The 25,093-nt window shown below is 39.8% G+C and overlaps 2 protein-coding genes across 2 annotated transcripts in view; one reads left to right on the top strand and one right to left on the bottom strand.

Moving 5' to 3' along the window:
* Positions 1 to 15,582, top strand: part of SLC44A3 (solute carrier family 44, member 3) — a gene marked incomplete at its 5' end in the record, with an annotated part of 41,085 nt that extends 25,503 nt beyond the window's left edge. Inside the window, 5 exons of the mRNA XM_009076404.1 lie at positions 226 to 309; positions 11,537 to 11,674; positions 12,171 to 12,407; positions 14,354 to 14,452; positions 15,577 to 15,582. Coding sequence (XP_009074652.1) covers positions 226 to 309; positions 11,537 to 11,674; positions 12,171 to 12,407; positions 14,354 to 14,452; positions 15,577 to 15,582 — 564 coding nt within the window. The remainder of the gene's footprint in view (positions 1 to 225; positions 310 to 11,536; positions 11,675 to 12,170; positions 12,408 to 14,353; positions 14,453 to 15,576) is intronic.
* Positions 15,583 to 19,426: 3,844 nt separating this feature from the next.
* CNN3 (calponin 3, acidic) lies at positions 19,427 to 24,683 on the bottom strand (the record flags this gene model as incomplete). Its single annotated transcript, XM_009076393.1, has 6 exons — positions 19,427 to 20,540; positions 21,096 to 21,242; positions 21,932 to 22,048; positions 22,539 to 22,676; positions 24,058 to 24,124; positions 24,562 to 24,683. Coding segments are annotated over 6 exons (939 nt in total), but the record flags the coding sequence as incomplete, so codon positions are not given.
* Positions 24,684 to 25,093: the final 410 nt, after the last annotated feature.

Below are 25,093 nucleotides of genomic sequence, written 5' to 3'. Positions count from 1 at the left end.
ATCTTCCATCCACAGGAAGAAAAAGAATGCACACGGTTCATCAGTCATTCATACCGAAGGGTCTGTATTAAGAACAATTCCTATAATCCTAATGGAAATATCTGCTGCATAAGGGAAAACTTTTTTAGAAGAGTCAGTCACCTGCAAAGCAAATTTTCTGTAAAATGGCAGTTTTGTTTGAGTCCAATTCTGTGTCCAGTAACCAATCATTTCATTATATTGCAGGAGAATGCATGTGCAAAGTGCCTGTTCAAGTGTTGTTTCTGCTGTTTTTGGTGCCAGGAAAGCTGCTTCAGATACTTTAACCAGGTATGATCTGTCACCTCTGTCACTTAGCCTAGTCTGGATGCTGTGTGAGTGCCAGCCCCTGAGCATGGCTAAAAAGCTACAGCTAGTGCATGCAGGCCAGAGGTTCCTGCTGGCCACCAAAACTAAACAAACAGAAAAGCCTGCAAGTGTAGATGGATCTTGTTGCAGAGAAACAGGGAATGGACAAACATGCAACATGCAAGATTTTAGAAAATTTGTTGATCAGCTTGGGGTAGCCCTTTCAGAGGGCCACTTGCTATTTCTGTAGGTAAAAAGATTTAACATTTTGTTGTGCTGTGCCAGCCAGATTACTGAAACACAGTGGGTCGAGGTGGAAGGAAGCAATGAAGATTTAAGCAACACACCTGTAGATGTGTTATTAAACCAGATACAGTGTTTTCCACCTGAAAGTCTTGAATAAAGAAACTTGAACTCCTGGCTGATTGCCATTATCAGTATATCTGGGTATATGATCCATGATGAAAAAGCCAGATTATATAGTATGTCTTTGTAAGACATATTTGTCTTGTTAACAGTCTTGTTTTAAAAGTATTTTTATTGGGAGTGGATGATTTCTGACATACAGCAGTTTTCAGATACTTGACTCCTATATTTTCCTTCCTGATCCTTTTCTCCAAAAGTGTTCCAGCTCCATAATTGTAAATAGTTATTTTTTTCTCTCTGTCAGTCCCCTTTTGTTATCTCTGGTGACTGTGATAATCTCAGTGTGAAAGGGAATCAGAAGTTCATGCTGATTCCTAACTCTCTGAGTTCTTTGTTCTCATTGCTGAGGGTAGTAGTGAAGTAAACAAGACAATTCTAATAGAGGGTCTGACTTCTCCTCTTCAGTAGGTAATAAATTAAGTTTCATCTTGGACAGCTATGAAGAGAAAGATTTTAATTTAGTTCAGCCTAGATTAAATACTTGTGCAGTGAAATCTCTGATGAATTTTCCAGACATATTTTTTTAGGTAGGTCTTATGGTCACTGACTTGGTGAGGAGTATCAGAGCTCATTTGACTCCAGGCTTTCCATTGTAGTCACCTTTTCCCCTTGGCTTGGCTTCCTGCCTTTCAAAAGAGATATCCAGCATCCCAGTGTTTACTTTCTCCAGCTGCTGTATGCTATGTGTTTGTTAAAAGAATTAATTACTGTAATGTTCTTCCTCTTGTTCCAGAGAGCTGTATTGTAGCTCTTGTGCCCTTTAAAGATTTTCCATTTCCTATCTATTGTAGGCAAATTTCTGGTTTTATATGAGTTGTGGTTTTTAGCGTAATGATCATAATACAGTGTTTGCTGTTAGGTAATTGTTTGTTTGAGTATCTTTTTGGCAAAGATTACAGCATGCCACGTGTTCCAAATCCAGGGCAATTTGGACAATAGTTAGAGAAGAAGAAAAGCAAGAACAGGCCACAAGATTTTAATAGAATTTTTATTGCTATGAAAGGTTAACATTGGTCTTAGGTTCCTGCATTTCATAGAGTAATTCATGTATCTAATTAGGTTTTTTCTTCCTCCCCTACTCCCCCCCAATGTATTCAAGCCTGTTTCTTAAAAAAATATACTTTGGCTAAGATTGAAAATCGTCATCTTAAATTTTGTAAAATCTGTGGCCAAATGGAAAAGGAAAAGAAAAGGGCAAAAGTCTGCAGTTTTAAGTAACTTTGAGATATTGCTTGATTAACAGAAGTAGTGAACTCTTCAAAGCTCTTATTGAGATCCATGAATGTTGCTGGGTTACAACCTTGAAATTTCCCATAGATGTTGAACATGGACTTGAGGGTAGGATTTGGGAGGTGTTAAAAAATTGCTTGTACCTATGTTTCCAACATTTTCAAAGTATTCTTTAGGTTCAAATTTTAGGTTTTGTGTGAGCTGAAATTACTGAAATGTGGAATAACTGTTGGTCCAAAGATCATTGTGTGCATTAACATTCCTTACTATATTTTTGCTTTTAATTCTAGTATTATGTCACTATAGTCATAAACATAGAATTATCTGAAACTTTAAAAAACCAACCCCAAACCAAACACACCTTCCCATCACTTCTGCACTATTTTCTTCAACCCTTTGTTATATTGCTTAGGTGATTTAAATGCTTTCTGTTTCTTCATTCACAAGTTTAATCAGGATTAAACAGAACCCCTTGTTTCCCCTCTGAGAAACTTGCAGATGAGAAACAGGTGCTGGAGAAAGTAACCCTGGTGATAGAGTGCAAAATTCTTCCCATGCCCTATCAACCAGGTACTCTGTTATGTTATCAAAGAGTGCTTTTCAGGCTGGGGGTACCATCTTTCAGGTGGGATTTAATAGTTGCATGCACCCGTGAAGTGACTCATTCTCTGCAGGCCAAAAAGTTACTCTGTCATCTTCCCATGATGACAGAGTGCTGTGCTAGACACTGACAATTGCCATGTTTCCAGTGGTGGTTGTTGGAGGAGGAGGAATGTAAACGCAGTGTCCTGTGCAGATTGCAATACAGATAATTGCATTCTGCCTTCCTAAATTTCTCTTGGATTTGCAACAGGATCCTGTGCTAAACAGTGGTGTAGTGTTGCTATGTGCTGTTAAACAGTTCACTCCTTAAGCTGTTCCATTTCAGTCATGGGCAAAGTGATTCATGTGTGTGTATAATCCATTAGTAACAATTGTAAAGCACTCTGGGTTCTGTGTGGCTGAAAAGTGCTTTGTGAGTATAAAGTCATTATCCTTACTTGACAGTTCTGTTTGCCAACACTTGTCAGAATTACCACAGATTTTTCATCTTCTGGCTCTGATGGTTTCAGTATGTTCCAGATAAACATATCCAATCATCTCAAGTAAAATCTAGGAGATTGAAATTTGTCTTCTGTAAAAAGAATATACTGTGGGTTTAAATGTGGTTTGGGAGCTACAAGGTCTGTCTCTCTCCTGCTTTCTTAAATTATAGGGGCAATCATAACTTTTGAAACATCAAAGTGCTCACTATTTTTTCCCTTTACAGCCTTGTTACGATGACTTTTTTAAACAATATAACTGTTTTGGGATAGTTTTGCTTTTCTGTGTCTGCTTTGGTTTCATCTGCAGCCAGTAGGTAAGCGACTGCTCCCAAGTGCAGCACGTGGATTTCTGAAGGAGTTGCTGAGCAGTGTGTGGTTTCTCTGTTTTCATCAGTGTCATTACTTGCAGTGTAGCCCTGCAGCAGCTGGTACTGAATTTGGCAGCACATTTGCTAGTACTGAGACCCTTCATGAGACTGAAAGCCAGCAACTGTCTAGTGTTATAAACCAGGAGCAAGTCTGTCTGATGGTTGTATATTCATGGCAGTTGGTAGTCTCTTAAACTTTGGATGGAAGCCTATCAGGAGGTTGCAGTTAAATGCCTTGTGGACAAGTCACCTAGATAAAACCAAAATTCATGCATGCTAATGTCAGCACAGTTTTCCTCTGCATGCCAAATACATCGTACCTCACCCCATCAAGTACTTCTTATTTCTCCCCAAAATAATACTGCATTTTAATGTTATTGGCAGCATTGCTTCTAGATGTTAAGCTAAATGTTCAATCCACTTGAAAATACAGTTGGATAAAACATTAATCTTAAGTTAAATCATCTTTTAAATATGTTTATTTTTCCTTTAGGGGCTTTATGTATGTGTTAAAAGGAAATAAAATTCCTAAAGTCTTTACTTGCTCTGTAGAATGAACCATGTAGGGGATAGAGATGAACAAGGGTCACTAATTCTTGCTTTGATACCTTTCTGCTCTCCTCTATCCCATTAATAAGAAAGAAAAGAAAAAAAGAGAGAAAACAAAAGGCAATGAAGCAAGTGACCAGTAATTAAGTACTTTTAAGTGGAGCAGTTTATCAACAAGTCTCTGGAAATGTTCAGTATGATTTTATTTCAGAAATCCCAAATGAGAACATTATCTCACTAAGTGCAGAAGCCACTGTAAGCAACTCTAGTAATGATGTTATCATGATGCAATGGGCAATTAAAGCAGGATCCTTGTGGTCCAACCCCTGTTGTTGAAATGGAACCCACGTGTAACAATGTGGTGCTGCAGGAAGACAACCAACTGCCCTCTGAGGAGAAAGTGGTATTGGTCCTACCTACCCACTGGATGACAGCCATGGAGGGAGCAGATGACACACAGAGTAGGAAGCAAGGAAAGTTGAAGGACAAGATTTTCTCCAGTAAGTCCAGACTGCAAATAGACGGTCGAATGGAAATAAATAAATGTTGTGCTCTTTGGACTGTTGGGGGAAATTCAGGAGGTTCTTGAAGGGTTTCTTACAGGGTAATTAGCCTAAAAATCAAAAATAACCATTTCTGTATTAGCTGTATGCTAGTTGAGTGGAAGTCGGGGAGGAGAATATCCTGTGTGTGTTTGTCAGCCACAGGACAATAGCCTTTAGTTGACAAGGCTGTAGAAAGGGCAGAGTCAGTCCTGGAAAGTATGAGATTAAATACTTGCACTGTAAAGAGGGAGATAAATGCCCTTGTACAAATTTCTAGTGAGGTGATCAGGCGTATTTATTCTGGGGGGAGGACTGGAATATCCTGTGAAAAATGAAGGGTAAGAACAAGCCCGTTAGCCATCTATGAGACAGAAGGGAGGGATAAGAGCCAAACAAGGACAGAAGAAAAATGAGTAGATGTAAACTGTTCATGTGTAAGTGTTGTCTGGAAGTTGGAAGAAGGTTCCTAATGACTAGACGGACAAATGTCTGGAATAGCTCCAAATTGTAAGGGCTGGGAGAGAGAGAAGTCCTAAGTGGTTTAAAGAGGGAGCTTTCCCCTTAAGAGAAGATTTGTATAATGTGCTAATCTGAAATAGCCAGTGACTGAAGTGGCTGAAAGTCCCTTCCAGTCTTACATGTCATCATCTCTTCAGTGGGGCCTCACAAGCCCATGTTGCTCTCGTTTCCCACCACTATCTGAGAGTCATGATACAACTTTCTCACCATGTCACTGACTGCTGCACAGCAGCCACAGAAATGTCATTGGCTCTTGCTACCACTGGTTTTGTTTTCTGAGGGATTTCAACTGGCAGCTGTGACGCTTGCAAGCTAGTACACTTAAAGTTCCAGTGTGAGCTGCACCATGCTACACTGGGTGTAACTAACCAGGGCAACCCCCAAGAGAGTTGGCAACAAGAAGATCAGGCTGAAAATACCAGCAGACCAGAAAAAAGCTGAACTGGGATGTGAGTCCAGCATGTCTCCTGCTTCTTTTTTTAAGAAGATTCTGTTGCTATGGCAATCCCCTCTTCCCCAAACTCATTTTAGGAAAACAAGCCTAGAATGGAGGACTGAATTCAGCTGTTACACAAAGTAGCAATTATTCTCAACAATTGGGGAACTTAAGGCCTGGATCTGAGCCACAGTGCCTTTCTCGTGAAACTAGCGGGTCAATTTTTCCAAGACCCTTGACATTCTGTGTTGTGAGGCACATAGGGATATATTCTTTTAATAGTTCTTTTAGCATACTGTGGTATTTGGAAATATGTAAACATTCACATTCCTTATTTATTCATCCTGACACTGAGAAATTAGTGTCTAGTTCCCAAGCCCCAAGCCAGAAGAGGCTTGTGTTCTTCAGAGGGGTGTCAATACAGGACCAACTTGCTGGTGCAAAGGTGAAGACTGTGCCCAGCCCACCATCTCCCATGCTTTCTGGTCTGCATTGTTAGGCTATCAATGCCATTATTACTCGCTTGTCACCATAGCAGAGACTGCCATTGTAAAACATTGATTCATTAAGCAAAGTTAAATAATAATAGCTATAATATATATAAGGGTCAGACTGAGCCTCTCTCTAGTTCAGTATTCCATCTCCAATGGTGGCTGTGAGTGAATTTTAAGGTTGAACAAGTGAATATTTCCCTGTCCCTGTGCTGTTTCTGAATCTGCTGCACTCTGAAGGGCAGCACAGCCCTCTGAGGTATCAGCCACTTCTCCCAGTTTTGTATCATCAGTCAATGTGCTGAGAAGTCACTCTGTCCCCTCATCCAAGTTACTGATGAATAAGTTGAACAAAACTGGGCCCAGTATAGAAGCTTGGAGACACCATTAGTGACAGGTCTCCAGCTAGACTCTGTGCCACACACAGCTCTCTGGGATCTGCTGCTCAGCCAGTTCTCAATCCACTTCACTGTCCACTTGTCCAACCCACACTTCTTTAGTTTTCCGATGAGGATGCTGTAGGACACCATGCCAAAAGCCTTGCTGAAGTCAAGGTGGACAATGTCCACTGCTCTTCCTTCATCCATCCAGACAGTTGTTTTATTGTAGAAGGTGATCAGGTTGGTCCAACATGACCTACCTTTAGTGAACCCAAACTGACTACTCCTGGTCACCTTCCTGTCTTCCATGTGGGCAGAGATGGCCTCCAGAATGAGGTGTTCCAGTACCTTTGCACGAACTGAGATGAGGCTGACTGGCCAGCAGTTCCCCAAATCTTCCTTCTTGTCCTTTTTGAAGATTGGGGTGACATTTTCCGTCTTCCAGTCCTCAGGCACCTCTCCTGATCTTGACTTTCCACAGATGATTGTGCGCAGCCTGGCTATGATGTCCACCAGCTCCCTCAGCACTCGTGGATGCATCCCATTGGCACTCAGGGACTTGTGGATGTCCAGATTAATTAGGTATTCTCTGACCAAGGGAAAATCTTTTTCCCTACCTTCATTTACCCTGATCTCCTCACCTCAGCACTCGTGGATGCATCCCATTGGCACTCAGGGACTTGTGGATGTCCAGATTAATTAGGTATTCTCTGACCAAGGGAAAATCTTTTTCCCTACCTTCATTTACCCTGATCTCCTCAGTCAGAGATTCCTGCAGGCTGATCTTATCCATGAAGACTGATGCAAAGATGACATTCAGTAACTCTGCGCTCTCTGCATCCTCTGTTATCAGGGTCCCCTCTCCACTAACCACTGGGCCCATGTTATCCTTTGTTTTCCTTTTGGTATTTATATATTTTTAAAAGCCCTATTTGTTGTCCTTGATATCCTAGGCTAGATTCAATTCTAGGTTGGCCTTGATCTTTCTCATCTCATATCTGCCTGCTCTGGCCACATCTCTCTATTCGCTCCAAGTGGCCTGACCCCTCCTGTGCATTTCTTGCTTTTGTTTCAGTAATAACAGGAGTTCTCAGTTTGTCCACAGAAGTTTCATGCACCCTTGGCCAAATTTCTTTCTCGTTGGGATGCATTGTTCCTGAGACTGGAGGAAGTGAGCCTTAAATAACAACCAACTGTCTTGGGCCTCTCTTCAATGCAGGGCCTACTCCTATGGGATTCATCCAAGAAGACCCCTAAATAGGTTAAAGTTAGCTTTCCGGAAGTTGACAGTTGTAGTTTTAGTTGCTGTCCTGCTACCTTTTTGTTTGATACTGGACTCTATAATCTCATGATTGCTACAGCCCAAGCTGCCCCCAACCTTCACATCATCAACAAGGCCTTCCTTGTTGGTTAGTATAAGGTAAAGTAACACATCATTTCTTGTAGGAACCTTCACTACTTGTGACAAAAATTATTGTCCGTGCTTTCCAGGAACCTCCTGGAATGTTTGTGCTCTGCTGTGTGGCTTTTCCAGCAGATGCGAAGGTAGTTGAAGTCCCCCACAAGAACCAGGGCCTGTGACTTGGAGACTGCTTCCAGCTGCCTGTAGGCATCCTCATCCACTTCCTCCTCTTGATCTGGTGGCCTGCAGTACACACCCACAGCAATATCACCCTTACTATTCCGCCCTTTTATCCTAACCCATAAGCTCTCAATTTGCTCATCACCCTCACCAAGGCAGAGCTCAATGCATTCTAGGTGCTGTGCCATATAGAGGGCAATTCCACCACCACATCTCCCTAGAGCTCGTGAATATTTAGCAGCTAAAGCATCCTTTTTCCAGCAGTTCACAGTTACAGATTTACAGTGAGAAGAAACAGCATCTGTTTTCAAATTTGGCTGCTGCTACTTCATACGGTCCTCCCCCTGCCTGGTCTTTGTTCTGGAAGCAACAGGGAGCCATCTAACCCTATCTACCCTCTCTGCATTGCTCATGAGTTTGTAGCCCTCTTACTGTATCTTCCCTCAGTCATCTCTTTTCCAGACAAAAGAGCCTGGCATTCCCCAGACAGAAGACATTCCATACCTTTTGAATCATTCCTGTTGCCCTTCTCTCAAACATTTTCAAATCTGCTAAAGCTTTTGTTCATGGGGAAAGAATACATTCTGTTGGAAAACACATTTAAATAGTCTGTTTCTAAATGATAGCAGATTCTTCACTGGCCATAGTCTACCATTGTAGCCTTTGCAACTATCTTTAATTTGAAAGGCATTGGATTGTTGCACACACCCTGCAATTGCAAAATTAATGGGATATCTAAGCTTTTTAGTCTGAAGTCCAAAATGATTTGCAAATATTGGTAATAGCTTGTGTGTGATAGGTGTTCTGTGGTGAGGATGAGAAATCATTTGAGCTCTGTGCAATGCTGAGTTTCATGGAAACATACATTTGCTTATGTGATAGATGTGTCTTTTGTTAGTGAGAATATGTCAATTTTCTATGTGGCTGGATGGGATCAGGGTGTGGGGTCTGTATGGGAAAATTGAGAGTTGGGAGGAAAGTGTTTGGAGACAGAGTCTAGGCTGAACAAGAAACCCTCCAAATATTTTTTTTTTACTCAGAAATGTATTTTGTGCTAAAAGGTAGAGATCACTTGGCTAAATCTTCAGCTCGTACTAGTAATGGTCTTGCTTCACCTATGTCTGACTAGTTTTGTAGCCTTCAGCAGTTCAGTAATTTCTGTCTTTCTCTTACTCCTTCTATGATATGGGATTATTACCTGACTGCCTTTCTTGGATATTGTGATTAGTTGATACTTACATGATTTGTTTAAATTGTAACTGTTAAAACTGCCATTTTTTATCAACTGGTTTGCAACATGACAAATCCCTGTGCAGGTAGTGTTCAGTCTCCAGCATTATTTTCAGTCTTTCCAAGGTAACTGTGCTGGTTAATAAATATCAGAAATGCTTTTCATTGCACATTCCTTGAATACCAAAGTGGCTACTTCAAGAGTGCAAACAAGTGGGTATTTATTTTAAGTTTGGTAACAATGTTTGTACAAGTGCACGTGCATTTTCAACATTCTTTTAGATTTTTAAACCAGCACATTTTTTTTGCAATTTATAATGAATACAGAATCTCTGTTAAATTTATTGGCAAAATTTACATTGACCTCACCAGATCAGGATCTGCTTTGTGAATTTAGTTCATAGGGGACAGAAACAAACTTAGGAAACATTTTTCCACTTTGTGTCCCAGTTCCCTGTCTGTTAATGGGAATGATGAACCAGACTTAACTCACAGCATGTTATAAAGATAAGTCTAACCATGTCTGAAATGTGCAGTGACAGTTACAGATGGAAGACAGAGGGAGTTTGCTGTGGGATCATCTACCCTATGCCTGTGTCCTGGGCCAGCAAGACTGGCACTGGCTGGTCTCAGCACACTGCCAGCTCTCCTGCTGCCTCATCCCAGGATGTTAGGGTGTGAGCACACTGCCAGGAAAGGAACAGCAGCAGGATTGATGAACGTTAGCACAGAAAGCATGTTTTCCTATTTAGGAATTAAGGGAACTTGCTTGTTTAAACAGATTTTTATATAGATTCTCTGTGTGTTTCTGCAGAGTTCACTGGAGTCTCTGATTTTTCTTAGAGTAGGCAATAAATCCATGGGTTTTGTTAATACTTTTTCCATCTATGGATGTAGTTGCTACTATGTAAGTACAGTATTTACAGAATGTTACTGGTGTTTTACATACTATCAGACAGAAAGATAAGTCTTTTTCATATAAAATAAATAGTATCTACAGTAAAGAGACAAAGAATCTTTGATTGCATTTATTTTCTTTCTTTCTCTGCAATATTTTAAGATAATGTCAATATAGCTTTGCTACATTACAGTATGTTACAGATATTACTCTGGGCTAAAACTGCATTCTGCAGAAATAAATTTTCTCTGCCTTCAGATAGCTGAAGCTATTTTATAATTTAAACTGTAAGTAAGAAAAACAGGGTTTTGAGCAGGAAATGCTTGCAGTAGGCCAGTATAATTCACTTTCAGCAAACCAGTTATGGGTTAGTTTTTTTTTCACTGCCAGGTGAAGCAGAAAGTAATGTAAGCACCAAGTACATGTTGGGGTGTGTAAATTCCTTCAGAACAGTAATCCCTTGCACACTGTGGTTCTTACTGACCATATCAGGTGTGAATAAAATTTTTGTGGCTTAATCTGCCTTCTAATATTTTGAGTAAAGGGAAACTACTTGTGAGAATTGCTGTTAAAGTCCAGCATATGTTTCAAGTGTTTTAAATGCTGCTTTTCTTAGTGGGTATTTTGGAAATACTTTCCAAACCTTGTTGAGGAGTTCCATAAGTGGAACATGTATGCCAATTTATGCACAAGTGTAAAAATAATACAGTCCAGGAAGGTAAATATTATATTCTTCCCACCTGTCCAGACAAGTTTCCATGAAGGGAAATCTTGTAAAATTCTCAGTAAATTGTAAAACTGGGAGTGCTCCTACTGTCTGTTGAAGTTTGGATTGGGGTGGGGCTTGTGACCTAACAGTCACTGGTCTAGTCCAGGTTCCCTCAGCTGTTCTTTTCCAGATATTTTCACAGTTGTTTTCAGCTTCCATGTAAAAGTTTAGCTTATGGCTGTAGCCATAAGCTACGTAAGCTTGAATTCAGTAGCATATAAATAGATTCTCTGAAAGAGCCATGTATAAAAGCTTTTTAATCATCAACTTTTAATGATATGGTAAATACACAACTCGATGGTTCCACTTACGTAGTTTGCCAGCAGGTTTGCAGATAGAGAGCACAGAAGTTTGCATAGTGTGACTCCATGTGTTTTGTGGTTATTGTGTCACATTAATTCACAAAAATTAGGGTGGAGAACTTCGATGTTTTAAAACAGATTGAATAAAGGTGGGTTCAGAAATTTACTTAGTTGCTACTGTAGCATTTGCTAATGGTGGAAATTATGTGGAAAAACTTTGAAGTTAGAAGCATAGTTATTATAGGAACTTAAAATAACATTTCCATATTATGCAAAATAACTCTATATTCGTAAGGTCAGTATTTCTAAATAGAGTTTAAGGCTTTTAATTTTGCTGAAGTAAAATCTAGATTATGAGTATTTCCTCTCTTGCTGCATTATTGTCTTCTCTCATTTCAGCATGCATACACAACTACAGCTATAAATGGGACAAATTTTTGTACCTCAGCAAAGGATGCTGTCTGTATTATAGCAAAGAATTCTGCTAAACTCACATCCATTAGCTGTTTTGGAGATTTTCTCCTATTTCTAGGAAAGGTAAGTGTAAGAAAAGTACTATTGTGTAAAAATGATGTGAAAAAATAGGGCTTGATTATCTTTTCATATACCTAAAGTAAATAAGGTTTATCTTCATTAAACTCACTTGTTAAATGCTAGAAATCGAGTTCAGGAGAGAAGAATGTTTGAGGAATTTAAAACTTTTATAATCTTTAGAGTTATTTAGTTGTATTACAGTAGTGTCCTTGGCACCACTCTTGCAGTTCCCATTGCAACAAGTCTTTGGTAAATACATAGCAGAAGATTGTCTCTGCCCTATGGAATCTACACATGGATTGAACACAAAGTGTGACAACTATACGATGCCTGAAGCTGCTTAGCTATCTCTCAGATGAGAGAGATATGCTGTTAAAATATTGGCTGTAATGTATTTGCCTCAAGGTTTCTGGGGTGATTTTTTGTTTCTTTTTTTTTTTTTAAGAAACATTTCTACATGACTAATGAGGCTGCACTTCTCTCTTGCTGCTCTTTACAGGTGTTTGTTGTGTGCTTCACTGTTTTTGGAGGATTGATGGCATTTAACTACCATCGGGAGTTGCAAGCTTGGGTAGTTCCTCTGTTGCTGGTTGGATTTTTTGCCTACCTGATGTCCCACAGCTTTCTGTCTGTGTTTGAAGTGACAGCAGATGCCATGTTCCTTTGCTTTGCTATTGATATGGAAACAAATGATGGAACTGCAGAGAAGCCATACTTCGTGGATCAGGAGCTGCTGGTAAAAACCAGTAATAACAGCAAAGATCATAGGATCATAGAATTTAAGGGTTGGAATGGACCTTACAGATAATCTAGCCCCAGCCCTCCCTGCCATGGGCAGGGACACCTCCTCACTAGATCGGGTCGCTCAAGGTTTCATCCAGCCTGGTCTTGAACACTAGATATTTGAGCTATTCTAAGCTTTTGAGCACTTTTTCTTTCCCCAAGACCTAGTAACTTGAACCCACAACCTGTGCTATTTCCTTTCCAACACCTTAGAACAGGATGGACTCAGGGATACAACTCGTATGTTAATTTATAAACTGAAGTAAGTGGCTCCCTCTGACTCCTGTGTGCTAGCTATGACCTGCTGCCTTATTTTAGATCGTACCATGTGAGTAGTGGCTGATTATTTAGGCCTTATTAAATATACCTTCAATATATTATTGGTAATTAAAAAATATAAATAAATAGATGAGCTAGCTGCAGAAATTGATCCATGGGGTACCCTAAGATTAATGTTTATATTTGTTGTGACTTACTGTACAGAGATGAGAAAAAGTAAACAAGGAGCTTCTTGTTGCCAGCAGTAGGTCAGTGATCCATTCCACATCCTGTGGTACTGTAATTCTGAACAAACTTCCTGTAAACCTAAGTTGCTCTGCTTCATACCTTTACAGATTCTTTTGCCAAAATACTGTCTTCTGTCTCTTGATTAAACTCCTCTACCTCTGGACTGATTGTTCTGTGTCTTTACCATCATAATTGCTGTGTTGTATTACCATCAGTACATAGCTAATAGTGGTGGAGAGCTGTGTCTTGAAGCATTCAAATATATATGTGCTATCCCTTTCTTATTAAGAGAATATCTGAAGATGCAGATATTTTTTTCCTTTCATGCTGTTTTTGCCAGTTCTGTCTTTTCCTTCATAAACCATGGAACAAAGAAAATTTTAGTGATTCATGAAAAACAAACTCAGCAGCCAGAGTAGCTCATATGACACGAATGTTCTGGATGGATTTCTTCAGGATAGTGTCAGAAGAACTGTTTTGGGTTTGGTTTTTTTTTAATGCTGTTAGATTGATTTGTTAGATTCTCTGTAATGTTCATAGAATTCTGTTGAAAACAAAAAAGCCAACAAAAAGGCAGCCTAAAGATAGGCTTAACCCTTTGTACAGAAGAAAGTAGATATATATTCTTTGGCTTTGGTTCAGAACAGTACTTAAGCACAAGCCCTGGATAGAAATATGTAACTGAATGGAAAAGTCTGAAGCCTTGACCTCTGTTCTTCCCCCTCTGTTTTGCCAAATGCTAAAACACTTCTTAAGCCAATTCTCCTCCATGAAAGAAACAGAGGCTTTCCTTTCTCTACTTCCAAACTTTGTGGTAGTTTCTCTTTAAGTCTGGTATTAATTCCTTGTAATTAGTCATGCCCTAGGGCTGTGGGTGAAGAGAGGATTTCCCACAGGGGTAAGGAGTCTTCCAAGCAGGACAGGCTGTGTAACCTTGTATGGAAAAACTGGGGGCAGCACATCCAAACTCCTCCTCATTACATGATCAACAGTAAGTTTGCTCACATAGTCAAGAATTTGGAGTTTCCCAACACATAAAGACATTTGACTTGTCTGTGTTACTGTCGGGTTACAAACATCCTGGGGGTGGAGGGGAGGCTCTGTGGCCTCAGGACAATGTGCAGCAGTGGGTGGAGAGCCAGGTGAGGGATTTCATACAGGCAGAGCCCTCATTCCTGTAGTAGGAGATGTAACAGAGATTCTTGCTTCATTGCATTCATCACTCTTGCTGCCTCTGCAGAGTCCCTCTTAGTATCACTCAGTGTCATCCAGCCAGGAGCCAGTTACAGTTTCTTAGTCCCAGGCTAATTATCTTCCTTTACCAGGTTTCTTTTTTTTATTTACATAATGGTTTGCTTTCCCAAATGATCTCACCCTGATTTTTGCTTGTAGACCTTTGTGAGTCAGAGTAACAAGTTAACAGAAGGGCGAAAACACAGAAGCACAAGACCTTTCCAGGATAATGAAGACGGGACAGAGCTCCAACCTATGGTGAGACAGGAGTGTGGGATATGCATTAATCTGCCAGCTAATGTGTTTGCCTTTATGTCCCAAGAAGAATGGATGTGGGTTGTCACGTGTCTTCAGATGTCTCACAGCAACCAACATGCTGCACCCAGTATCCTGTTTTTCCTTCTATCGCTTTCCCTCCTCAGGAAACTCTCTGCTGGAGCAAAATGGAGGGATCAAATATTGCTTCTCATCCTTCCTCTCATTCCCCATTGTGCCCAGCAGAGGAATAGAAAATTTGGAGAGTGGCAAAGGGATGGGAGATAAATGCTATTCAGATAGACTTTCACATGCCTGCTGTAGCAAAATCAGAAGAGTGATAGGCTGCTTAATTTCATGCCAGAATTGCTGAAGTTCCATAACTGTAAGATCAGAGCTTGGAGGCCTTCCCTCTCCACCCCCACCCTTTTGCTTTCTTTCTTTTGTGTCAGTGTATATTTTTATTTACTCTGTTTTATGCTGGGGTAACAAAGCTGAGGTGCCAGAAGGGAGTGTTTCCCCACACCCAGGCTTGGGAAAGTCCTGAGAGTAAACACTCACTAACTGACATCTGAAAATATATTGCAAATTGCCCAACCTGAGAAGCTGCCCCAACAAGTTCAGAATCAGGACTGATTTTCCTCCGGCACTGGGGCAGGGGCAGCAAGCTAGGGCTGCCAGGGAAAGATTCTGCACTAACAGCTCCTGTGGCACCTACACTTGCTGGACACGACTGTGAGTGTCTTCTGCTGTCACAACTACTTACATGAGTGTAACAGATGTTGGTGATGTTTCTTGATCTGCTTTTAAGAGGTACCAGGCTCTAGCAACTTAGGCAGTTTTGTGGGCATTCTGCTATAGGCAGAGCACTGCTCCAGTTTATTGCTACAGTGAGGGATAGTTGTACTTAATTTTTTCATTGCTTGGATCTGTTATTGCATTATTCAGTAATTTTTTTGCTGAGCACAGAAACCAGAGGGTGGGTGGGTGTTATTCCCTGCAAGAGGATTGTGGATTTGAGACACAAAAGAAACTTAATTGTTTTCCCAGTTTACTCTTATGACATTTAAATGTAGTAACAGAACTAGTGCTACACATTATTTGACTCCTTTTTTCTCTCTTTGTAGACTTGAATGTGAAGCACACCAGGAAGTATGAAGGCTGAGCAGCAATAGCAAAACCAGTCATAGAAGAAAATTAAAGGTTACCAGTACCCCAGGACAAAGCACTAGTTCTCTAAATCTCTGTCACACCTTCTGCACTGGTAAAATGACACACAATCTGTTTGTACAAATAAAGTATTTTGTGTGTCATCACATCTGATTTTTATTACTACTCTTGTTGTGATGGTCTAAAAGTTGTTAATAAACAAATTCCTTGTAAATTTCTATGTTGTCAGACTTAAAATTCTAAGTCAACAAGGTCATGGAGCTGTTCTTTTCAGCTTTTTGGTGTGTCCACTAACGGTATTTTTTCATGCTTCTCTGGGATTGCTGTGCCAGTCATCCCTGGATCAGTACATGTGGAGACACTGTGGGATGACTGTTTCCTGATTTATTCTGCATATCTGAACAGCTAACTAAGGAACAGACTGAGCTCATTGATGGAAATTATCCTCCATAGAAATTCTCTGTAGTCAAGCTAATTAGCAGTTATGAGGTAAGTGTCTTAATTATACTCTTTTGGGAAGGTTTTTTGCAAGTTAGTGTCATAAACTATCCACCAGCTTCTCTCCAAAGGGCAGATGTAGAATAGTTTTGTTTGGCTGGTTGGTTTGGGGTGTTTTTTTTGTAAATAAAAATAAACAACTACCTTCTTTCTGCAAATGAAAAGATGAAGCAGAAAAAAATATCTGTCTGTATTTAGAACTTCACAAAGAAGTAGAAGATGACAGAGGTAAAATAACAGGACAGAGGTGAGATAAAAGGATGTTATAAATACTATGTTACAGAAATGTTAGCTGTAACATGGGTGTGAAATGTATCATTGAGGAATGTACAACTGTCAAAGTTGCTCTGGTCAGAGAGGAACATGCTAAGTGTAGGCACTTCAAAAAACTAAGTAACAGTTTGTCAGCATTTTCTTGTGAGCAATTTTGAGGTTTATTTAAACTTTATACCTGGATCCTGGTTATAATATGCTTTGTGGGCTCCGCCTTGTTCTGAGTATGGAGTAGTTTCAGACTTTACTCAGGGGCACATTTTATTTTCTTTGTTCAAAAACTCCTTTAACATTGTTTAAGGAGAGGTTTGAAGTGGGAAGATGACTCAAACCAGATATTTCAGTAAAGTACTTATCAGTATAGGAAGTGAGACATCATTGCAGGTTAGTGACACAGGAGCTGCCTTAATGAGTAGATTGATAAACCCTTCATTAGTCACAGCTTGGAAATGCCATACAGAAAAGCTCATTGATGACCTGAATGAGAAACCTGTTTCAGCTGAGTGCTGTATCTGTTCTCCTGCTGTTGAAAGGAGACTAGTTATCTGCTAGGGGATGCTAATACTTGCTTTTTATTTGTCATTTAATTGCTTCTGGTGGTTGGCCCGTGGATGCTGTGGGGACTGCAAATCATGTTGAATAAGCAATAGCTCTCTAACCCTGAGAAAGTGTGCAGATACGGTACTTAGAGAGGGGCAGAACTTCTTCTGCCATAGCTCCCAGTAAGATTGCTTCCAAGTGGTAGTGTCTTCACTAAGTAAACATGGTGTTTACAAATTTACAAAGCAGAAGAGGTTTGCTTGGAAGTTAAAAAAATCAGTTCTTATTACACACTGGGTTTTTCTTCCTGTTTGTATTTGATACTCACACTGTATGTTTTGGCCTTTGACTCAAGAACTGATTGAAGAAAGGGAGGGAAATTTTTATAAAAGTATGTCCTTTTTTTCAGACAGTCCCTAGATGACCTCCAGTTTCCCTTCCAATCTCAGTGATTCTGTGATTCTGCTCATTGCAATTTTGCTGCAGTGTCATTGCCTTCACTGCAGCTCCAGAGTGGAGAAGGGACTTTAAGACACTTAGTGCAAATTTTGGGTTGACTTTTAAATAAGGTGCTGAAAAATGCCAGTTAAGCTGTGCTTCAGTGTGCTCCACTTAAGTAATGCTGTACTGCCTTCAGTCCAGAAATGACAACCCTGAGAATATGTTTTCAGAGCCATATATATTTTTACATTAGACTTCAGAATATATAGCTTTTCATTAAATTTGTACACAAAGCATAGCTTTATAGCTTTTGGGTACAACACAGGACCTCTCAATCTTATCTACATTCCACTAGCAATTGTGTCAACAACTTCCAGCTGTAGCATTCCCGTGTGGCAGGAGTCCTCAGCTGAGTTAAGAAGGATAAGGCAATCTTGCAGAAGCTGATGCTATTTAGTGCTCGTTTCTCATTGCTGTCTTCCCTGCAGGATAGTGTAGCCAGGCAGCTATAAAGTACGTTGTATGTAGGCACAGCTCCTGGGAATAGTTAGTGCTAGTTCTGATGGTGGTCTAAGTCTCTTCCAAAAGATTTGACATCTGCCCTGCAAAGCAGCCCAGTACTGTGTGGACTCTTCTTTCCTGCAGCTATGGAAGATTAGATTCAGCAGAATTAAAGGTACTTTTATAACTATATTCCCTAAAATTGGGAGGTGGGGACGATTGGTGTCTGTTTACCAGGAAATGGCAAAGTATTGCAGCCTACTGTTTTAAGCAAGGCAGCTTGAATTTGGTCTTGCTTGGTGTCTACTTCAAACTCTCAATTCAGTTATGATTCCACTGGATACCTCTGTGGATGAAAGAAAACAGGTATACTGAGAACAGGTCTTGTGTTGTTTTATTTCTCCTGTTCAAGTATGTAATAAAGGTGTGCAAGCAGTTTAAAGCCTGAGTTTTGGATTAAGACAGAGCAGGAGGAAGGGTGTGGTCAGGATTTCAAAGAGACCCTGCTTTCACTGAAACTATAAGAACAACAAAGCATTTGCTGTTGATAAAACTGCTTTTTAGCTTTCAGTACAACAGTTCTAAATACTATTGTTTTGAAGGGTAAGAAATAGTATCATTCAGGAAGAGCAGGTCTTAACAGATGTCTTGCCAATAATTCTCTTGCCTCAGATGCAGGGCTTGGACCAGTGACCTCTCAAGATCCTTTCTAATTTAAATTCTGTGAAATAAATAAGCTTAAGACTTACACAACAAATAGGTCAGTTGAAAGTCAGGTCACCACCTCACACTCAAAGATGATAGAAACTAATGGAGCAAACAAAAACAATTTCTAGTCTTGAGAGAAGAATCCATCACAAGTCTAAAACTTGCAAGTATAGAACATTTTATATGTGAATGCAGTGAGTTTAAACTGCAGTAAAAACATTTAAGATACCATTTATTTTTTTACAAAAGCTAGAATCTGCAACATTGATACATGCTCTTTCTTCTCCTGTTGAAAATAGCCCAGGTGAATTAGTACAGCCTGGCTGCACCCCATGGTGAGGAAGAAAGCATCCTCCATTTAGGAATAAGCCTCCTCCATCGGTAACTAAATAACTAGGACTGCAGATCAGCAGGCACAAAGACTGGGTGTCTCTTTACTCTTAAGCAAGGGTATTTTTTTCTCCAAGTGATGGTATGAAGGCTATAGGCCGGAGCAGAGGCAGTGATAAATACATGCAGATCCTCGTTTGCCTTGAGAAAATGGCAGGGATTTAAGGAACAGCTAAGGATCTCTGGTCATAACCTCACAGTTAGGAAGAGGGGAAGTGAACTCAGCTGTGAAGGAGCTACATTCCTTTCCTGTTACGTCAGTGTCACTCATTCCCGGGAGATTTCTACAGGGCTGTTAGATTAAATCCCATGGAAAAGAATGAACCTGAACTGCAACCAGACAGGAGTTCTACAATACCCTTAACGCAGGCAAAGGTGATGCTGATTTGGGAATAATTCTTGGGACATCTAATCTTTGAGAATGGTAGTGAAACAAATGAGACAAGATCTTCTACATACCTTTAAGAAAAAAATATTTATTTATAAAAATACACTGGGATCAGTTTGAGAAGTGTGGCAATAAATACAGTTCAAGGAAGAAAAAGCATTTCTACATGGATATATTATGGCACAATAAAAGGTAAATGCACCATCGATCATGGGACTTCTGTTGGCTCAAGACTTTGTACAAGCTCCCTTTTTAGTAAGACAACTATTTCTAAGTTTGGTCAGTGTTGATAATGGAATGAATACACAATCACAAATGCACACTTATGTCTAATGCAGGACTTACCATTAGCAAACAATACCTTAGAAACATAGTAATGATATTTAAATCACTAATGGGATAGCTTAAATTTAATTGGCAAAGACCACATGTAACTTTAAGCATGAAATTCTTTTATCTCCTCTGGAAAACAGAAAAGCTGTAAATATGTAAAATGAAGGCTTAACTCGGTATGCAAATACCTACTTAAGTAGAGATTGTGAGAATGCATAGCTCCTTATTAGACAACCTGGCTGTACGAGAGCACTGCCCCTTTCACAGTATTCCTTTTACTTCATATGCAGTTATTGTTTATGCTGTAGACTACAACTGTTACAGCACTAAAGGCAACTAGACAGGGAAAGGGCAGAGAAAGGAAAAAGGAATGTATGTAAGGCAGTATTTCTTTAGGTACATTAAGCGTACTGTGTAGGAAAGACAGGTAACAATTCCACAAGGCTAGTTTCGTTCTTACTGAATAAAATAATGGACTAATACTGAACTCTTGATGCAAAGCTAATAATCAATGCCCTGGTCACTGTACTGACCATGGTAATCTCTTTGATAGTCATCTTGGTACTCTCCGTGATAGTCATCTGGGTATTCTGCCTGATAATCACTATCGCTGATTTCGGACCCGTTAGTTCCTGTTCCTTGGCTGCCGTTATGAATGACAGGTTCTGTTGGTGCAGCACAGTACTTGGGGTCATACACTTGCCGTCCAAGCCCATACACACTCATTCCCTTCTGTGAAGCTACTTTGTTGGTACCCATTTGTAACGAAATAGTTGAGTTATCCACAGGTTGTAATATGTGCTTCTGGTCGTAGATGTCTCTCCTGGTACCTGGTGCCAGCATACCAGCCTAGTGAAACAGGATTGTAGAGGTTCAGTGAGAAGGTCAAGAGCTGTGATTACTAGATTTGTGATTTCAACTAGCACACCTTACTGAAAGTGCTAGAAAGCAGGAATTAAAATATAACAAAACAGCAGCATGTCTTCACTAATTAAGCCACAGACGGAAGTTATTGCAAAAAGGTCTAATTTATGTTCCACTTTGGAAAGAATATACTAAGTACTTGGACTAAGGTAGTACCAGGAAGCAATTTCTTTTTTGCCTCTGTCTAGTTAGTACTTGAAATGAAGTGACTGTTTTCTTCTGGTATAACGTAGCCAGATGGAAATGGTAGAAGCACCAGATCATTTTTATGACTTAAGACATTCAGCACAGAATACACTGGTTAATGATAAGAAATTCAAGTTCTTCAATTATTGCATAAAAGCACAGCTGAACTGTACCCATTCACTGCTGCCTGTTAGACTTCACTACTGTGCATCATTCAGACTCTCCTATCTAACCTGGCTCTCCCAGGCTGAGAGCTGTATCCACTCTGCAAGTGTCACCCACAGTGCTGCTTACCTGACTGGCTCCTTTGTTAGTGCCCATCTGTAGGCTAATTGTCGTCTGGTCAAATGGCTTATCAGTTTGCATTTTTGGATCATAGAGGTGTCTTCTAGTTCCATAAGCAGTCATGCCTGCCTGACTGGCACACTTGTTGGTGCCCATCTTTATTGGGGGAAGGAAGAGGTGGACAGAAAAAGTGATTTTTATTCGTACGTTAAGCATAGTCTAAGGAAACAAATATGATTGGTAACTGTGATGGCTGACAAAAAAATAGTAGTTTCAGTGCATGCTTTCCTCATGTAGCTTGACCAAAATTAAAGCAATTGCCATCCTAAGGCATTTCAGTGACTGGCATTTGCCCAACTGCATTGCAACTGGAATGATGTATGCCTCAAAATGTAGTAACTGTTACCTTGGACAGTAATGATTCATTGATATTGCCACATTTATTCTCTACCACAGGAATTTTAAGATTTCATTCTGGTTTTCATAACTACTAAGGAAAGTGGAGAGAAAAAGTTTCTACCATACAAGGAGCTTTAGCTACCCAAAGACTTCCACTTTAAAACTACTTTAGAGGACAGAGATGACGCTGCTAATATTAGCTGTTCCTTTCTTCCTTATCACTCTCATAGCAGATTTAAAACAAACAAACCAACCTTCCAGGCAGTCACTTGAGCTTATAAAGCCAATCAGCAGCTTACAAGAATTAAACCTCATTCCTCCTTCCATGATAAGAATATATTGTCATTCTGCAGCTGGTTTTGCATAAACAATGCATCAGTTAATCAAAACAAGAAAGTTGTTCTCAAATGTAACAAATTAACTGCAAACTTGAATTTCATACTTACCTGCAGGCCAATTACACTTTGACCAGCTTTTAGTTTTCCTGCATCAAAACTTCGTGCTTGTTTCTCTGCATATTTGACACCAATATCAATTGTCGTATGAAAACCTTTAGTTTTTGCCTATTTAAGGAGAGGGAAAACAGAGTATTCAGTGTTTGTATTTTCTGCTGCTGTAACACTGGCTCTAAGGCCCTGACCCTGGGCTCTCAAATGATGCTGCAAGCAGGTCTGTCTCTATGAGAGACTGTGTGTCAGGGGTGAGGAAACTAACAGTTCCCCATGCCATTTGAAGGTGGCACTCCAAAGCTACTGGAGCCAGAAGGATATTCTGAAAGGATTAGTATTCTCCTGTGAGCCTCCCCTGTTCTCTGTATGCACACACCCCCACAGCAAGGCCCTTTGCAGTCAGGAACCCTCACTCTGAACTCCAAGCCTTCTCTGGGTATGTGGTAGCCCACAGCTCTCTGAGGTGCAAGCTCTGCAGTATCTCAGACTCTCAGTGCTATCTATCCTCTCCTGACAGGCTGTTTTCTGCATTTACATGGGTGCTAAAGGTGCATCTGGACTGGCATATGGATTTATGCCAACTCCAGTGTTGACAAATACTTACCAGACCTGCTAGTGCCACTAGCGTAGTCTGTACTTGAGTCATATTTCCATTTTCAAAAAGATCATTTGCTTCAAAAATATCATGTGGCTTCATGCCGTAGACTTGGATGGCTTTGATAAAATTCCCAATGTTCTCCAGCTAAAGAGAAACAAAAAAGCCATTTTCTACTCAGTATTTCAAATCAGAAACTAAGTAATTTTAATGCTTTCTGATGTTGGTTGGTTTGTTTGCTTGTTTTACACAAGTTCTTTGCCTTGTACAAACTAGAAAAAAACAGCTGTCAAGGTTAAGAGTGGGAAGTCTGGGATTACTTTTTGTTAGTTTTAATACCGATTCCAAAAATTAGACTAAGGGTTTATCCAGCCTAGCATCTCTCCATCAGTGACCATCATACACTTTGTTAGTGTGGGCTTTGATAAGAAAACTTGTCTCAACTGTGTCCCCCTTCCAAGAAAAATTCTAATCTAAAACCTGCCTCAAACTGGAAAATTCAACATAGTGTCCATGCTATTTGATTTCACCAACTGATAATTTTGAATAAAATAAAAACATAACTATGAATAGTAAACATTTACCTTGGATTGAAGGCAATATCTTGCTCACCTCCTGGGACAAATTCAGCTAAGCTTTGGGGTTTATTAGCAATTTTTAGCACTCTGTGCTGTAGAAATTGGAAAGCAATATGGAATACAAGGAGTAAGGACTGAATCTCCTCTTCCCTTCTGAAGCCTTAAGAGGTTTTAAAACTTTTTTAAAAAAAATAAAAATCCTCCACCACATTTAGAAGTGTTCAATGCCAAGAAAACTGAGAGACTGGCATAGCAGTATTAAGCTAGACCAGCACCAACAAAGGCAGTCAAGTCTAGGCAGCAACCCTTCCAATGCTTGTTCTAAGTACATGTTGCTTTGATAGTCCCTTGTGGGAGGGAAATGCTAGATAAAGCACTTGTAAGAAATTAAATCTGGATATACTGAAATAAAATACACACTGTGCTTTGACCCCTATTGTTTCCCAAGTTCTGTTACACAACCATTTCTTCTGAGGCTGCTCAGGACCTTTCCCTCCCCATCCTCTTCAGATGCCTTCTCAGGAAGACACTTCATGCAGGGATAGCCAAGTATAGGCAAGCTGTTGACCTAACACCCTGCAGCACTGCCTGGATGGAAAACAGTTGTGATTTAGTAAAAAATAAACAGCTTTTTTAACTTGGAGAAGGCCTTGCTATAGAGCTCTAAGTTCTTCTTCCATCTGACACTTCACCTAACAGCTAAAGCACTGCTGTTAAATCTGTGTACTCAACCACCTCTGATGAGTCACCTCAGATGTAGCTGCTCTCTGTGAAATGCTGTTCATGTATGAAGTATCCTTGACTGCTGGGTATGCATCATATGCTAACTTGGTGCTACCAAGATTTAAGATGTACCATAATCACCATAAATTTGTTAATACAGAACAAAAACATTGTTTGGGGGTTGAAGGGGTTAGAGGGGTAGTTCTGGAGGATTTTTTTTGTTTTACCTGGTGCCAATTTAGTTTTGATTGATTAATTTTCTTCACTGATCCTGGCTGCAGTTTATTTATAAGCCTGGGGAGGTGAAAAAAAGGGAAATGCTTAAACAATAAATCTCATCCTTATACCATCTGTGCAGGCATTATATATTTTCACTCATGCTTTATTAGTTGCACTAGTTTCATCAAAATGCTTAATTTTTTGGTTTATACAGAGTACCTAACTCTGGTCTAAGTCTAACAGCTGTAAGAATATTTGTGTGCCATTTGATTACTATAGAGATTAGATTCGCCATTAAATTTAGAAACACTTAGAAATCTTTGCTGAAATATAAATGAGATTTAAGTTTTCCTTTTTTCCCATACTTTCAAAGAAGTTGTGTCCCACCCTTCAGTCAGCTATCTTTGACTGTTACTGTTGATGTGTTTTGAAGGGGCATCTTCAGAAAGTCCCTTCTTAGTTTCTCAAAAGCAGAAAACTCCTAAAAATAATGTTACTTAATAAATGCTTACTCGCATAAGATTATGCCATCTTTTAATCCCAGTTGAAAGTTTGCACCAATACTCAGCCCTGTAACCTCTTCTATCCAGTTACGCAGATCTTCTTCTATCTGGGGGTCATATTTCAGGGCAATCTGTAACACAAGCAGTTATAAAGTTACTTCAGGAGAGAGATCTCCATCTCTTTCCCACCCCAAATCCATTTCATAGTATAACAGTTATCCAGTAACTTTATTGCTTGATTTTTAAACTATATTTTATACACCAAAGTAGAGACCTAAGTTCTTTATCCCTTTAACTACAATGTTCATGGCTTTACTAAAGTTCTGTTTGCAAAAAGCACTTTGAAGCACATACCCTTTTTGCTAATGTGAGAATTGCTGGAGCTCTGAACAATCTTTTGAGAGCTGCAGAGAAGTGATGACTGTTTTGAAAAAAATATTCGACCCAAGTTGTACTTTGGCAGGAAGTAAGAAAGTGAAATAGTGTGTTATGAACACAAGAGTTCTGAATTGCTATGCCATCTCTGCTACTGCTCAGATGT

Source organism: Acanthisitta chloris, unplaced genomic scaffold (assembly GCF_000695815.1).
Source record: "Acanthisitta chloris isolate BGI_N310 unplaced genomic scaffold, ASM69581v1 scaffold10130, whole genome shotgun sequence".
Lineage (NCBI taxonomy): Eukaryota > Metazoa > Chordata > Aves > Passeriformes > Acanthisittidae > Acanthisitta > Acanthisitta chloris.
This window is presented reverse-complemented; position numbering and strand designations above follow the sequence as displayed.